Source organism: Cupressus sempervirens, chromosome 2 (assembly GCF_028749045.1).
Source record: "Cupressus sempervirens isolate cs-2001-9-10 chromosome 2, ASM2874904v1, whole genome shotgun sequence".
NCBI lineage: Eukaryota > Viridiplantae > Streptophyta > Pinopsida > Cupressales > Cupressaceae > Cupressus > Cupressus sempervirens.
Window position 1 is genome coordinate 44,447,856 of NC_143119.1, and position 17,256 is coordinate 44,465,111.

Below are 17,256 nucleotides of genomic sequence, written 5' to 3' on the forward strand. Positions count from 1 at the left end.
TTGTAGTGTTGTAGGAAGTTGATATGAATCAATTGGATGAAAAGGTCTACAAGCCCATAATTTTCCAACCCACTTTTTTGATTCATATTCATCCCATAAATGATGTATACATAAAGAGCAAAAGCATGCAAGCTTTCTAGTATTAATAGGTAGTGATGTTGCATTTGAACTTCAAAATGAATGCATCTCACTTGATCTTTTAAGTGTACAACAATCTTGCAAATTTTTAATGTTAGGTTCATGTATCAACCAAAAATATATAGAAACCATAGACTTACTTGTATTACCTAGTCCCATCATAGAATTGCACCATTGGACAATTACTTCAACATTTTCTAGTATTGTGCCACATTCATAATTCAATTCCTCTCTACTAAGGGCTCTTTTCACACATGCTTCAGCACCATCATGCTCTCCCTTTCCATGTCCCAATCAATGAAATTCCATAAATGTTGAACTCTTCTTGTCACATGCATCCTACTCAACCAATAGAGCATCCTTGCATTCTTGAATTGTGCAGTGCAATTGTCTGACCATATAATGTGTTGATTGTATCTTTCATCTCTTTCCCTCAAATTGTCATAGAAAACTCTAAATCATCCTTGCACAAAATCTAATGAATGAGTTTGATCATCACTGATATAGAAGTGATACTCTCTTAATACTTTTTTGTCATCCTTTATGCTATCAGGTGCATGAACAAATGTTGTGTACAAAAAATGACACTTGCATAAAGTTGTAATACATTGGTTGCACTTGATTTAGAGGTTTTGATTTATAGTTTTCAGCAAAGTCAACAAATGAAACAATCATACCCAAGAGAAAAATGTTCCTACATAACTTGAATTTCTCATCTAACCATCTAGCTCTATGTGTATGACCTATGTAGTCATAAACTATTTTATCTTGAAACAATTGCATAAAATTAGCTACACATACATCACTTTTCACTAATTCACACCTCTTTAATTTGTCATGCCCAAACTACGAGGGCAAAAACACACAAATCTCTTTTTTTTTTTTTTTTAAAATTAATAATATTATAATGCTCAAGTTGATAAGTTTGCGATCACATTACAAGAAAAGATTCACTTAATTACATCATATGTTTATAAACTCTTGTGGAGGAATACATTGTTAAACTGAAGCTCTCGAGATAAAAATAATATTGATGTTTATTTCGTTTCAGATTAATCTTAAAACAATAGATTTAAATTTCCTCTATAACAATATAATTAAATATAGATTTAACGATTATTACGTAGTATCTTTCATCTCATACAAGGTTAACATTAAAAAATAATAATTCTTATAATCTCTTTGATAAAAAAAAAACAACATCGATCAATGATAATTTAAGTATTTAAAGAAAACTTTATAATTACAATAAAGAAATAATAATTAAATAATTTTTAAATATCTATGAAATAAATGAATAAAAATGCTAACTATTAAACAAAATTAACTAACTAAAAAAAAAGACTTTAAAACTATTAATCATAAATTTAAACAAGACTTATCTTAATATAAATCTAAACTAACATAACATAACATACTAATTTACTTTCTTACTTAAATTAATACAAAATCTAATCTAATTAAACTAATGTCTAACTTCACTTACTTTTTAACAAAAGTCTAAAATAACTACTTTAATAATACTAATAAATCTAATACTAAAATTAACTAAAAAGGAACAAATATTATTTTAAACTAATTCTTAAATTCTACTAACTTAATTTTACTAACTTTTAAAAAATAACATAAAATAAAAATAAACTATAAAAAAGAAATACTAACTAAATGTAAAACTAACTAAAATAACCTACCAAACCCTACTCTACCTAAACTTTGCATCAAAACCTTATTATAAGGAAGTTTAACTGACGTCCCCCAAGGAGATGGGTATGAATTGATAACATAAAGTTTTGTAGGTAAGTTTAAGATATTTAGTTATATGATAAGCTAAAATTCTTTTTTTGTTTATTTAATTACTATTTTTTTTTTAAATACAATATTCAATAAATCAAAGAGGTTAACAAGAGAATCTTTTAGATTCTCTGTTACAAAAACGTAACAATATGTTTCTCTCATACAAAAGACAGAGAGTTTTACTCTCTTAAAACTTTTTTTTTTTTTTGGAAATTTTTTTTCTAAGTATAGAAAATTTTAAAAAAATAAAAGACATAGTGAAGAATTATTTATCTAAGTATATATTTTAAAGTTGATATATTACTAAGAGGGGATTAATTTTATTTTTTTTAAATACATTGAAAAGATCTACTTGCAACTAGATAAGCCAAGAGATTTGGATAATCATTTAAACCACAATGCAAGAATTTATTTAATTTCGATAATCACAAAAACTAATCTTTCATTCATAATAAAATTTTCGTTTCCAACATATAAGAAAACTTGAAGATTTGCCAACTTGAACATCATCATTGTTTCCATTCCTACTTTTTTTGTGTGCATCCATCTAAATTAAAATTACGATTAAATCACATGATAGACAATTATACCCAAACACCAAATTTATTGGCAAACCTGATTCAAAGGCTCAGCCAGGAAAGAACCAGGAAGAAAATTCGGCGTCGTTGCCATTACAACATAGTTTTGATGAACAATTACATAGGATTTCAATCCCAAATTACAACCATTTAATTGAATTTTTCTCCATGACCCTCATCAAGGGATTCATAACAATTTCTGCAACACATTTCCAAAACCATGGAGGGAACAAAATATGATCGAGGGACAACCAAACATAACCAAGAGACAATCAAACATGCATATTCATACATGGTTTACACAATGGGATTCACAATGAATCAAAACTAGGGAAAGGTGGATTCTTCCAACCAGGAGAAGTCAAGCACAACACCAAACAGATGCCCAATCGGGGCTATATACCAAGAACTTTCGTTCTTCTATTTCAACATACCATAATCATACAAGGTTTGTGCTGATAGGTAGGGGCACATAACACCCTACCCTTTCTCCCTCTTCTCATCCTAAGAAGAGACTCTACACTGGTTGGAGTCTGACTAAACAAACCTTTCCCAAAATTGGTCACTTCTGCCCTCTCCAAGGGTGAGTAATACCAAAACACCCATGCAAGAAAAATCTCAAAATTGCAAACATAAACATGAAAGGAAATCATCCAAAAATAACATGGTTTTCAAAGCTTCCCAACATACCCACAAACATACCAACATTGAAACAACAACAAGGTAGCATAAGCATGAAACAAACATGAAAATTGAACAAGGAAGATGAGAATTTCCTACCTTTACAAGAGGTAATGGCAATGAACCAGTTTGAGTAGAGTTTCCCTTTCCTTGCTTCAATCTTCAAAACTCCTCTCTAAATGTAGTGATTGGGTAACAGCCTCCACTAGTCCAAGAAAGGCCTCTAAATAAGTCTCCAACTCAACCACCCAAAAGGATCAATAACTTCACCCACCCACTTACAATTCTAGAAAATCCTAACTCAACCCACACTATGGTTAAACACTAAGTGGAGGTGAGGTGAGACAACTCATGGTAGCCATAGTCAATTTTCGCACAAAAGCAAAAAGAGACTTTTTGAGTGGCTTCAAAAGTCAATAAAAGGGGCTTAGGGGTTGGAAAAGACCCCTAACCCATACCCATACCCCTTAGGTATAAAAATTTCATGTTTTAAGGCCTTAGGAAAAGGTTTAGAGCCAAACAAAAGCTAGGAAATAATTAGGACCAACTAACAACTCTAACAAAATAGATTAAGCACTAATTCGGATTAAGGATGACTAAACTCGGTTAAGAACCCAATTAGCAAATTGACACTGACTTAAACTGACTTAGGTCCATGGGTTACATAGCTAACCTTAACTAGCATGCTAAAGAGCACAAGCAATTCACGAGTGTCAAGTGACACTAAAAGAACATAGTTACGAATATTAACATTTACTGAACACAAAGAGATACATACATACATCTCACAATACAATACTTGATTTACGAACAACAAGGTTTCCAAAAATTAGCACATAGAGATCAGTTCTGTTCCTCCGTAGGGTTTCTCGGCTAAAATATCTGCACACTCATTGCACACATCAGTAGTCCCAAAAATCACATGTACATATATACGTATCAGAAATTCACATAAATTGAAACATACATCAATCAAGGTTTCTTGCATCCTACTAATATCCTTCATCATAAAGATTCCAAAATTAATGTGTTAATCCTACATTTTACTTAATTCATCAACATACATATACCTAAAACCTTAAATGATGAACATTAAATATCTGAAAATAACATCACACAACGTAAAATAATATAATATGTTCAAGTATCTGATAATGTCTCGACATCTCAAGTTGTGAGTATCAAAATGATAAAGTAACAACTAAGGCTACGAAGGGTCGGGGCGAGGCCTCACATAATTCTTTTCCATCTTTAACACCATATGTAATTGACTTGTACTTTCCAAGAGAAGTTAGTGTCTTACCAATTTCATGTGTGCTATCTAGATGTAGGCATCTATGCAACTTTTGCAAGTCACCACATTGAGGGGAAAAACCTTTCAAACACATGGCCTTTTAATAAATGTACCCATCATTTCGTTTGCATAGTACACTTGCAACAAATTCTCTTAGTGACATAGGAGGTAATTGTAGACCACATTCCTACAATATTTTGTTAGTACAAAAAGCACAACATATATAATGATAAACATCAAAATGCATAGAAAACTCAACATGAACCCTACAACAACATGTAGTGCGTGTATGATTTATCTTAACATGGAATGTTTTTTTTATCTCAAAAAACCTTTGACTGATTTTGATTTGAGGAAATCTTTGAAGAAACATTTCATAAAATTGTGTTTGAGTCATATCTAAATTTTTTTTGCATGTGGCTCATGGTTTGTTTTCCAATTTGTCTTTTGACATCTTTTTGGTTTGGTGAAGCCTTTTTGTTGTAATGCCAAATTTTTTCTATTAATGTTATTTTTGCATCAATAGTAACTTTATCCTTACATGGGAGTCTACCTTGGAATGACCAAAAAGAAGTCTCATTAGAATTCTCAACTTTCTCTTGCCTCACTAAGGCTTTGAGTAATGTTGTTCTACTTATCGTTAATGATTTACTTATTTTTCTTACCATATGAGTTTTTTCCATTTCCTTTCCCATTATGGTTGATGTGAGAACCCATTGACTTGTATTAGCATCTTTAGTATGTACTTTTGAACCAATGGATTAGTATGCATCAAAGAGATTTCTAAAAATGCTTCTTTCACTACTATTTTCAGATGTTCTTAACCCCAAAATTCTCATTGTCTATTTCAATTTCAGATTTTTGACTATTTCAAAAAGAAGTTGGCATCTTCCACTTTGATTTAAATTTTCAAATAGTTATTCCAAATCTTTTAGTTATCCTACAATTTCTTTCTACCATTCTATCATGCATTGGCTTCAAAATATATTCATCAATGTCAATTAGAAAACTTTGGTTTTCTACAATTCTAGTAGATGTTGATGTACGCACATGCTCTATATTTTCATTATGTAAATCATGTGCATTCATCATTTCAACTTGAGATGTTGCATTAGGGGCATCAGGTGTTGTAAGTGTATTTTTCATGAACATTTTCATTTGTTAAATTTGGTGTTTTTGCAACATCAATATCAATAGATAGATTTTCATCACTTAAATTGAAGGCATTTGATGGTGTACCTTTATGAAATCTCCTCATATACTCCCTTATTTTTTCCTTTGTTGCCTCTCATTTTCCAATCATTCCTCTCTTGTTCTTTCCCATGATTGTAGATGCAAATTACCCTGCAAACAATAACATGAATAAGATAAACAATAAAATGCAAAACTAAACAAATTTGCATGATTATTTTATGCTCAATCATAAGATACTAACGAAAAAAGATGTTGACACATGAAAAATATAGAATTTACTTTCTCCAAGCACAAAAAACCTTACACTTGCATACCTGGTAAAGAAATACATGTGAAACAATAGTAGAATTTGGTGGACCACACTAAAACAACATAATAATCATTGACATGCTATTTTATTTATAGTTTTCAATAACCTGATCATATTTCGTATAACCCAGTTGGGTTATTTAATTCTAACTAAATTATCCATATGGATAAATAACCCAATCGAGTTCTATATTACTACTACAAAAAGGTATATTGAAGGAGGGAGGGATTGAGAGAGAGAGAGAGAGAGAGAGAGAGAGAGAGAGAGAGAGAGAGAGAGAGAGAGAGAGAGGATAGTATAAAGAGAGAGAAGGGGATACAAAGAGGGAGAGGAAATGGGGGTCAGAGAGGGAGGGAGAGAGATTAGGGGATAAGATAAAGATAAATAATTAGAGAGAGAGAGAGAGAGAGAGGATGGATAAAGGATTAGGGGATAGGAGAAAGATAGAGGGGATGTGAGAGTGGAAGAGAGACATTAGGAGATATGATAGAAATAGTGAGAGAGAGAGAGAGATTAGGGGATATGATAGAAAGAGTGAGAGAGAGAGATGGAGAGAATGAGAGAGATAAGGGGATATGATAAAGAGAGGGAGGGTATAGGATAGAGACACACACACACAAAGAGGATGGGATGAAGAGAAGAATTAGAGGATATGATAGAAAAAGTGAGAAAGAGAAGGGGGAGAGAGAGGGATAGGAGGGAGGAAGAGAGAGAAGGATAGGAGAGAGAGGGATAGGAGGGGGGAGAGAGATTAGGGGGTATGATAGACAGAGTGAGAGAGAGAGATGGAGAGAATGAGAGAGAGAGGGAGAGAGAAGGGGATAGGAGAAAGAGAGGGAGAGCATAGGCCAAAGAGAGAATGTGTGTGAGAGAGAGAGAGGATGGGATCGAGAGAAGGGGATAGGAGAGAGAGAGAGATTAAGAGATTAGGAGATATGATAGAGTAAGAAAGAGATGGAGAGAGAGAGAGAGAGAGAGAGAGAGAGAGAGAGAGAGAGAGAGAGAAGGGGATAGGAGAAAGAGAGGGAGGGTATAGGAGAGGGAGAGGGAGAGGGAGAGAGATAGAGAGAGAGAGGGGGGGATGGGATGGAGAGAAGAATTAGAGGATATGATAGAAAGAGTGTGAGAGAGAAGGAGATAGGAGCAAGAGTAGGGGGATAGGAGAGAGCAAGAGAGAGAGGGATAGAGGAAAGAGAGAGATTATGGGTGGGTGGGAGGGAGGGAGGGAGAGAGGGAGGGAGGGAGGGAGAGAGGGAGAGGGAGAGAGAGAGATTATGGGAGATTAGGGGATATGATAGATAGAGTGTGAGAGAGGTGGAGAGAATGAGTGAGAGAAAGGGGAATAGGAGAAAGAGAGAGAGGGGATATGTGAGAGAGAGAGAGAGATTAGGGGATATGATATAAATTGTGTGTGTGTGTCTGTGTGTGTGTGTGTGCGTGCGCATGAGAGAGATATTAGGGACATGATAGAAAGAGTGAGTGTGTGAGAGAGAGAGAGAGAGAGAGAGAGAGAGAGAGAGCGAGAGAGAGAGAGAGAGAGAGAGAGAGAGAGAGAAGGGGATGGGAGAAAGAGAGGGAGGGTATAGGACAAAGAGAGAATAAGAGAGAGATTGAAAGAGGATGAGATCGAGAGAAGAATTAGAGGATATGATAGAAATAGTGAGAGAGAAAGAAGGGAATAGGAGATAGAGAGAGAGAGAGAGTGATACGAAGAGGGAAGGGGGCGAGATATTTGGAAAAAGGATAGAAAGAGTGACAGAGAGAAAGGGATAGGAGAAAGAGGGAGTGTTACGATTAAACCATAGACAAAAATAACAATTACATGCAAATATAACCAATAACAAAAAATAATAGATCACACAAAAAAGAACACAAAGAACAAAGATTTAACATGGTTCACCCAATCCCTAGGCTACGTCCACCAAATAGCAAGTCTGATATTTTTACAATCCAGTGATTACAACCTAATTACAATCCATAATCCCTTACAGCTCAATACTGCCACAAGAACCAATTTGGCATCACCACTATGATAACAATACCTAACCCTAAGCCCTTTTATACAAGTATATTTATGACACTTTAAGGGTACAACATGTCGGCCATATGTTAGCCACAATGTTGGCCATGGACCCAAAAAAAGTTTCGGGCTGTTACCCTAAACCCCAAAGAATTTATGAAGTATGTATAGTACTTCCCTGATCAGTCACCACAAACTAACAGGAAGGGGGGTAGGAGAGAGAGATTAGGGGATATGATATAAAGAGTGGGAGAGAGAATGAGATACGAGAAAGAGAGACGACAATAGGATAAAGAGAAAAAATGCATGTGAGAGAGAGAGAGAGAGAGAGAGAGAGAGAGAGAGAGAGAGGATGAGATGCAAACAAGGATTGGGGGATATGATAGACACTTATTTAGCATAATACATAATCTAATCTCTCTTTCTCTCCCTCACTTCCTCCCTCCCTCAATCTAACCTTGTGTAATAGTAATACAAAACCCGATCAAGTTTTGTAGAACTCGATTGGGTTCTAAATGCATTTTTTATTTTCATAACCCAATCAAATTATTTGAATCCAAAAAACCTGATTGGGTTATGGCTTGTTGATAGCCTAGGAAAATGACCCAAAGCCTTGGGAGACTAGTTTCCCTCCAATTTTTTTCCTTTAGACATTTTTTCATCTTCTAAGATGAATTATCATCTTTATCTTCATTAGGTACACTAATGGTGAAGTGGGTATCTTTAAAATCACCACCATAATCTTAAACATCTTCTTAAAATTTTAACCATATATTTTCTTCTTTTTCTCGACAACATTAATATTGTAAACTTTAATTACTTTTATGAATGCCTTGACATTCCTCACAGACATATGTCCACCATTTTTTAATAAATTTTGATATACTTAACCAAATTTAAAATAAATTACATATTATTTTTCTATACTTGATTATATACATTTTTTTATTAAGTTTCCATTTTCAATTATTTTGATGCAAGTTATGCTCAGCACATGAACATGTACCAAAATTTCAAAATGTAGTCTATTCAATAATTCATAGCAAAAAAAAACTCATCATAAAATTACAAAAAACACACAACTTCTAGAAACGACTTAGCTATCATCCTACCAAAGAGATATGCAAAATACTAAGTATAACTATGTCTTTTGTGTTGCACACAAAAATGACTATGTTATGTTTTCTAAAAAAACCAAGAACTATTTTTCATGTGTGCAAGGTTTGACTCCCATAATCTTGTCCATTTCATAAAAACTCTAGTATTTTAGAAAGTAGATTCAAAGTGCTACAATTTATATGTTTTATGTATCTTTTCATTTTAGTGGAGGGTCCTCAAATGTTTCGTCCAAGTTTAGGTTTACGTGATTTTCAAAAAAAGGTGTCCACTTATACCCCCCCTTTTGTACACCATCTTGGTGCACTCACCCTTGTTCATACAGGATCTAGCGAGTTTAGAGAGTGCATTGAAGAGGCTTCATTTTGATGATCCTCCTACAACCTAGGACATAGTATTTTTTTAGGGATGCCTTAGGGCATATTTTCATATGACATATGCCATATTTTATTTATAAACTTTGATTTTATAGACAGATTTTGATGACATGTGCCATAAACAGATGTACATTTTGACATACATTTGCATCAAATTTATAGATGATTATATATTTTGATTTATTATGAATTGTTGCACAGGTGTATTTGTATAGTGTATGGAATCTTGTTTATTTTAATAATGTTTATTAGAATCTTGTTAATTGAATTCACATTCATTAGAATCTTGTATATGGTTTGAATGAATCTTGTATATGGTTTATGCAACTTATTCATTGTAGTCTTGTTCATTAAAATATTGTTTGTGCTTTATGAAATCAACATCGCACTGATGGAAAATAATTGAACTCCTCCAAAGATTTAAAGCATCCACAAAACCAAAATCCCTCAAGAAAAAAAAACTAGAAGAGAAGACAAGCCCTTGAAAATTTTCAACATCCAACTAACCACAGACACAATGAGTAAACAAAACAATAAGGGCATTGAGTTACGACTCTCGAACATCATTGCTAAAATGTACTTAATGCACCTTGTGGGAAGTTTGATGTGTGGTGTTTGTGAACTTTATAATGATGAATCGATGTCATGATGTACGGTTCGAAAAGTTGTGTACCAGCGGACCAATTCATTGAGGAACACTATGAGATTTCACATCAACCAATATCATTGTGCCAATTTCAAACAAAATTGAACCTTGCAAAATTGAGAGGGGTTATAGTGGATATTGATATCATGGTCCTATAGCATCTGACAGTTCTTCAATAAGCCTCACAAGTTATGAGATACAAACATCAAAACATCGCAACCTAGAAGTGCTTAGGACACCTTGGAGATGCTCTTATTTGGGGTGCTTGCAAACGTTCTAGGCTCTCGATGGTCAAAATAGTAGTGTCACTGGGGTTCACTTAGCCATCCAAAGCTAATTGTGCTGACAAAATGATGTCATGATGAAAGGTTCGAAAGTTGGGCACTGGTGCACCAATTCACTAAGGAACAGTGTGAGGTTTGGCATCGACCGAGATCTCTATGTCAATTTCAAATGAAATTGAATCTCCCAGAATTAAGAGAGGTTATTGTGGACATCAATATTAGGGTTCTTTAGCATATGACAATTCTTTGATAGGCCTCACGAGTTCTAAGATACAAGTGTCAGAAGATCACAACCCAAACATGCTTAGGGCACCTTGGAGACACTCTAGTTTGGGGTACTCACATACGTTCTAAGCTCGCCAACGAAGTAGAAGTGATTGCAATGGTATTAGTTGCAAATACTATAATAATAATAATAATAACCATTGAAACCTAAAGGAAAACTTAGATTTCAAATGAAGCTTTTTGTATTCAAAAGTAATAGAAATCTAATTGTGAGTTTATGGTATGATTTTTAATAAAATACTTGAATTTGATTCTATATGTTTTAGCACATCTATTATCTATTTATTCAAAGTACTTTAAATTTATATTTTAAGACTTTAATTATTGTACATGGATTTTAGAATAGAAAAGTATACATTATAATAATACAATGAATAATTTGATCTTTCATACTTTTCTAGAACTATTAGAAATGTTTTAATTAATTGTAAGTAAATACATTGAAATACACACACACACACACAATGTTTAGTGTAGTTATTTATTACAATTCTTAGTTAAGTAGAATTTAATTAGTGATATTGTTAAAAGAAAAGAAAAATGATTCCACTTATATTATATGTATTACAATGTGTGATTCTATGAGTTAATGTGTTGGTTATACAAATAGACACTTCTTAAACATGTTTCAAAAAATATTGCAATGACCAAGAATACTACTTTCTCACCTGAAAAATACATAGAATATAATTTAAATATAATTTAAAAATATTCTAAAACTAAACATTAATATATTTCATTCATATAATAAATATATAATAAAATTACAATCAAATTAGAACTAATAACACTTGTTTCTGAGTTACGTTATTTCAAGACTAATATTCGGTTGGGATTCTTTTTCAGAACAGATTTTTAAACTTACGTTGCTGATTAGACAAGGCAGTCCAAAATAGAAACCGCAAAATTTAACAGCTGATATCTTGTGTTCGATTAATTTTTCCTGACAAAACTTCTGTAAAGAATCAATTTGCAATAGAACATTTCCCACCCGCTGTGAAAAAGGTGCTATCTTTGTGAAAGAGAAAAGGAAACTTGGAAACATAGAATTACTATAAGAGATACATTCTACAGAAAACATGGATTTCAAACAAAGAACAAACCTTTGCTAAAGCATCACATTGCAATACGGAAAAGATCAGGAAACTGCAAAGGGCTTAATGAAAAGAATGTGCATTGAAATGGTTCAGCTGCATCAGCAGGAAGCGCACGTTTAAAGAATTTGAGGAGGATCCTGAGGCAGAGGAAGAAAACAACATGCAACATGCAGAGCAAGAACAGAGGAAAAGGGCAAGAACGGAGGATATACATGATCATGGCAGATCTCACTCTCTAGAGGTTAGTGGCTTCTGCTCAAAACAGAGTTCATATATATCTAACTCAAAATACTTTCAAATACATTTCCATCCTCGTCAATCAAAAATTTGGAGAAGTTCCATCTGATGTCCTCATCAAAAACACCACCTCTGCATGATTTTAAGAACCTGTATACAGGAGCTGCATTCTCACCATTCACATCCACCTGCATATTCATAATTAGTATTTCAAATCATTATTAAGGAAATAATGTTAACTAAAAACTTTACTTTTAAATCATATACCATGTCCCCTGTATTTAAAATGCAACCCTTATCAAAAATGGGAAAGTTGGCTTTAAAGCGAGTGCATGCAATTGCTGCAATCTCTTCATTAGTACCAGGTTCTTGTGCAGCAAACTGATTACATGGAAAGGCCAATACTTCGAAACCTACAAACATGTTTTCCAAAATAATTTGAGCTCTCTAAAAACTTTGATGATTGACATTATTTGTATTTTTTAGTATATATTTTGAAATCAAATTTTATTTTGGATTTTTGAAGATATGATATGTTGTTTTAAGCATTTTCTTGGCTATCAGTTCTCTTGTCAAGGGGCCTCTGTTTGTTTGACCATGTACGAAATTCTGTAGTTAAGCACACTCAAGTTGTAGTATTGGGATGGGTGACGTCCTCCGGGCTCTGGGGAAGTCGGGTGCTTTGTTAGGTTCGTGTTCAATCACTACTCATGAAATATGGATCAACTGGCTTTACTCAAAAACTACACAGTTAAATCCTGATAGCTATATCATAATTTAACTTGTTATAAAATTATTTCCTACGCACCCATTAAACATTTCTCGAAAAATAAACTTCTTCCTTAAAATATTTCATATCTGAAAGTCACTAAAGATAGTACTTTGCAAGATTAGATGTGCATTATCATTATTTGTCCTTCCTTTTGGATTGACTCGCCCATTAGATTACACACATAGAGAACAAGTCAGGTGTTGACCTGTAATTTGGCTTAAGATGGAAGAAATCTGATGCCAAAGTTTCCACAATTAAACCTTCTATAACGATGTAGAGAAACTTAAATCTGATGTCAAGTTTCCACAGTCAAATCTTCTATAAAGACGTAGAAGAATTTAAATCTGATGCCAAGTCTCCACAGTCAAACCTTCTATAAAGATGTAGAAAAACTTAAATCTGATGCCAACTTTCCACAATCAAGCCTTCTATAAAGATGTGGAGAAACTTAAATCTGATGTCTAAGTTTCCACAATCAAACCTTCTATAAAGATGTAGAAAAACTGACTTTTAACTACTACCAATACAAGAGCATCTATTTTGTAATAAGTCATATAGAAAATTCATTCAAGTACACCAGATGGATACTTCAGGAAATATTCCATTACACCATACAAATTATAATTTCAGGGAGTTTACAGTTACAGACTGGTATTATATAACAAGCGTTCATCCCATGCAAAAGAAATCCTCAGCATCCAAGATTTACAACATTTTCATAAACATGAATTAGTATTTGAAGCCCAATGTCACCATCTCAAAGCCAATCCAAGTTTCTATTGGATTTATGATAGATTTTAGTTTCAATCGTATATAATTTTAAACGAACATACACAACTAGAAGCTATCATGGATATCATGCATCTACTTCAGAATTGTGTAAAACACATACCACTAAATCTCCACTACCATAGAAAAGCTAAACAGTCTACTTCCCCTATCTAACAGTAAATTAGAAGCTCCAAAACTGCAGATAAAAAGTCCTCTAAAAGATAAAACTATTAGACATTAGAAGACTATATATATTACATATCACCTTGGTCCTTAAACTTGACATACAATTCATTCATCTCCTCATAGTTTGTGGTAGTAAGCCCACTAAATGTATGATACATAGATTTAAAAATATGTAAGAAATCCTACTTAGGAGTATCTAGTTTAGTTTCAAAATTGATGAAAGCTGAATCAGTTCTGTTATATTATTCCATGAATATTTTAATTGTGCTTGCAGGACATGGATGATGGAACATTAGTAAGCACTCCAGAATTGCAGTGGTCACCCATACAATTTCCAATTACAGGTGGACGGCAGGTGAGAAACTCTGTTTGACAACATTTTTCTCCTAAGATTTTGGTTTTTGAGATAAATTGTTGGTTTTTGACATGATATGATTTGCACTGCAGTTGTTAAAAAGGAGTAATTGCTCTCATATGCCATTGAGGATGACCCGACAAAGGACAAACTCTGATTCCCCATTGGGTAATTCTAGTCCATTTCAATCAGCTGCTTAACAATTCAATCAAATAAATTCTTAACTCTTTATATTTAATAAACTTAGGTTTGAACCTATAGCTCTAGTTTTAAGAGAGGTCATAACTTGAAATATTGCGGGTAGTAGATATTACTATAAGTCATCTATAGATCTATATACAGATTTCTCGGTATTATTGATTATAAAAGAATCTCAATCTTTTGTCTTTCTTTTGATTGCAGTTATTAAGAAACCAATGGAAACAGAGAAGCAGGGTGTTTCGTTGGCATATGAACACCTAGTACCACAAAAATCCAGAGAGATGGCTCGTAAGATTCTAGAGCATTGTGCTGAACAATCTTCAGCTCAACTAAAATCTAATGATGATTGTCAAACTTCACTAGGATCTTTAGAGCATTTGGCTTCAAGAATCAAAGGTACATGTCCCTCAAGACTCTCAGGCATCTATCAAATTTTGAATATAATTTTATGAGATAGTTTTGAAATATATATTGTGATTGTTCAATTGTAACTCTATTATTAGCTGCCAGAACTGCAGGTTCCCGGTCCTTGAAAAACCTAGTGGACTCCTTTTTTGATCTCTTTTTTAATTTTTTGTATGGGGTTTCGGATCCCCTCAAAATCTGTTTTTACCAAAATAAAAAAACTCTACTATAAACTATTTAATAGTCCAATCAAAAGTCTAGAATCTACAAACAAAATATCAATTCCAATAAAGTTCCAAATCAAGTACATTAATATAATAGCCCAAATATACCATCACACATTGTTAAGGTGGACTCTATTGTTTTCCAATCTTTCAAGACCTTGTAGATAATTGTATTGCTTCAGCATCAAATAGATAATTGTATTGCTTCAGCATCAAATACTAACAAAATGACATAAAAGAGAAGAATGTTGTTGATTGATGAAGCAAACAAGATAGCAAAATCATAGTAGTCATAACAAATACACTGATAACATGTTGGCAGTAATACTTAATGTAATTGATACAATTGTCAATGAAACCTAAAAAGAACCTCCATGTTACAACTAAAGGTATCTTTAACAAGCAAGAACTTTTTACATTGAACAGTGTATTTTATTAGTTTTCTAATAATTGCTTCTCATTTATTGCATATAAAACACAATGCCAATATCAAGTTCAAATGACCATTCTCCATCAAATCTTGCAACACCTACCTTGGCCATTAGTCATTGCAACATCTACTTTGGGCCTAGTGGAGCATCATCTGATGTCACTAATGATACTGAAAGTATTCCAATAGTCCCAAAAGGGATGGAAGGATTTCGATTGGATTTATCAGATTTATGTCGGGTTCCAGAAAATAAAGGTTTTCGAATGTGTTTATCAGAGGTATATCAGATTGATATTGGACTATGTTAATATTTTTTATTAGATAAGCAAGAATTTTGAAATAAGTTATGCTAATATTACAACTAACATGTTTTGTTACAATTTAGACTAACTTTTTCTGTCTCTTTGTTAACCTTTGTGGACTTTAAATAGGAATCTGATGATGAGGACCAGGTAAGCAATAATGCCACTAGAGGTTCAGCCCTCTATTTTCTTGATGTAACTTCTTCAAACATTTTGGTTTCTTAGGAATAACTTAATCTAACCATTTTATATTCCTTGCAGACTTGACTATAACAGGAGTCTAATGATGAAGACCATGTAAGCAACTATGCTAGTAAAGGCTTAGCTCTCCATTGTCTTGACATAAGTTCTGCAAAGATTCTAATTCTCATAGGAATATTTTATTCTGAGCATTTACTAACCTTTTACAGACTTGACTATAATAGGAGCATGATGATGATGCCTAGATGTAAGCAAAAATGCTACTAGAAGTTCAGCTCTCTATTGTCTTGTTGTAAGTTCACAGATTCTAATTTTATTAAGAATAACTTAATCTAGACTTTGCTAATTTCCATTTTTGAATGAGTTTATCAGAGATATGTTGAGTTGATAATGGATTGTGCTAATATTATTTATTAGAAAAGTAAGAATCTTGAAAGGTCTGTAATGTCTTGTTCAAATAGAAAGTAAGATTTAAAAGTTATGCTATTGTTACAAATAATATGTTTGTTTTTCTCCTTTTTGATTATCTGCTAACTTTTGAGAACTTTTAATAGGAACCTCATGACGATGACTATATAAGAAACAATACTACTGGAAGTTCAGCTTTCCATTGTCTACATGTAAGTTCTTCAAAGATTCTAATTTTCTTAGGAATAACTTAATCTGACCATTTTCTAATCCTTTGTGGATTTGATTAAAACAAGAGCTTGATGATGATGACCATGTCAACCACAATGTTAATAGAGGTCTTCATGTAAGTTGTTCAAATATTCTAAGTTTCTTAAGATTAACTTAATCTGACATTTGCTAACCCTTTGTGGACTTGACTTAACAAAAGTCTCATGATGATGGCGGTGTTAGCAACAGTACTAGTAGAAATATTGATGTAAGTTCTTCAAAGATTAAAATTTTCTTAAGAATAACTTAATTTCATCATTTGCTAACCCTTTGTGAATTTTGACTATAATAGGTTTCTAATGATGATGACAATGCAAGCATCAATTATTCTCTAACCATTTGCAACTCTTTGGGGGCTTGACTATACAGAATTCTAATGATGACCACCATGAACAGAATTCTAATGATGACCACCATGTAAGCAATAGTGCAATTGCAGGTTCAACTCTCCAATGCATTGATGTAAGTTCTTCAAAGATTCTGTAAGACATTTTTCAATCATATTGTTTCAGTTATTTGTCATAGTTTGAATGAGTTTTCAGATTCTACTTTTCATTTGGGTGATGAGGCCACTTAATATGCGAATATTAGTTGACATGATATTTTATCTGGAAAGCCATCAAAATTTATAGATAGTTTGTAATGAAATAACTTGCACAATAGAAGAAATAATATGAAAT

General features: G+C 33.0%; 1 protein-coding gene across 1 annotated transcript in view; it reads right to left on the reverse strand.

Moving 5' to 3' along the window:
• Positions 1-17,256, reverse strand: part of LOC149570984 (putative phospholipid hydroperoxide glutathione peroxidase) — a 43,957-nt gene that overhangs the window by 26,253 nt on the left and 448 nt on the right. The window contains exons 2-5 of the mRNA XM_089815665.1: positions 13,860-13,921; positions 12,319-12,464; positions 12,106-12,239; positions 7,511-7,573 (exon numbers count right to left, since the gene is read on the reverse strand). Of these exons, the coding sequence (XP_089671791.1) occupies positions 7,511-7,573; positions 12,106-12,239; positions 12,319-12,464; positions 13,860-13,921 (405 nt within the window). The remainder of the gene's footprint in view (positions 1-7,510; positions 7,574-12,105; positions 12,240-12,318; positions 12,465-13,859; positions 13,922-17,256) is intronic.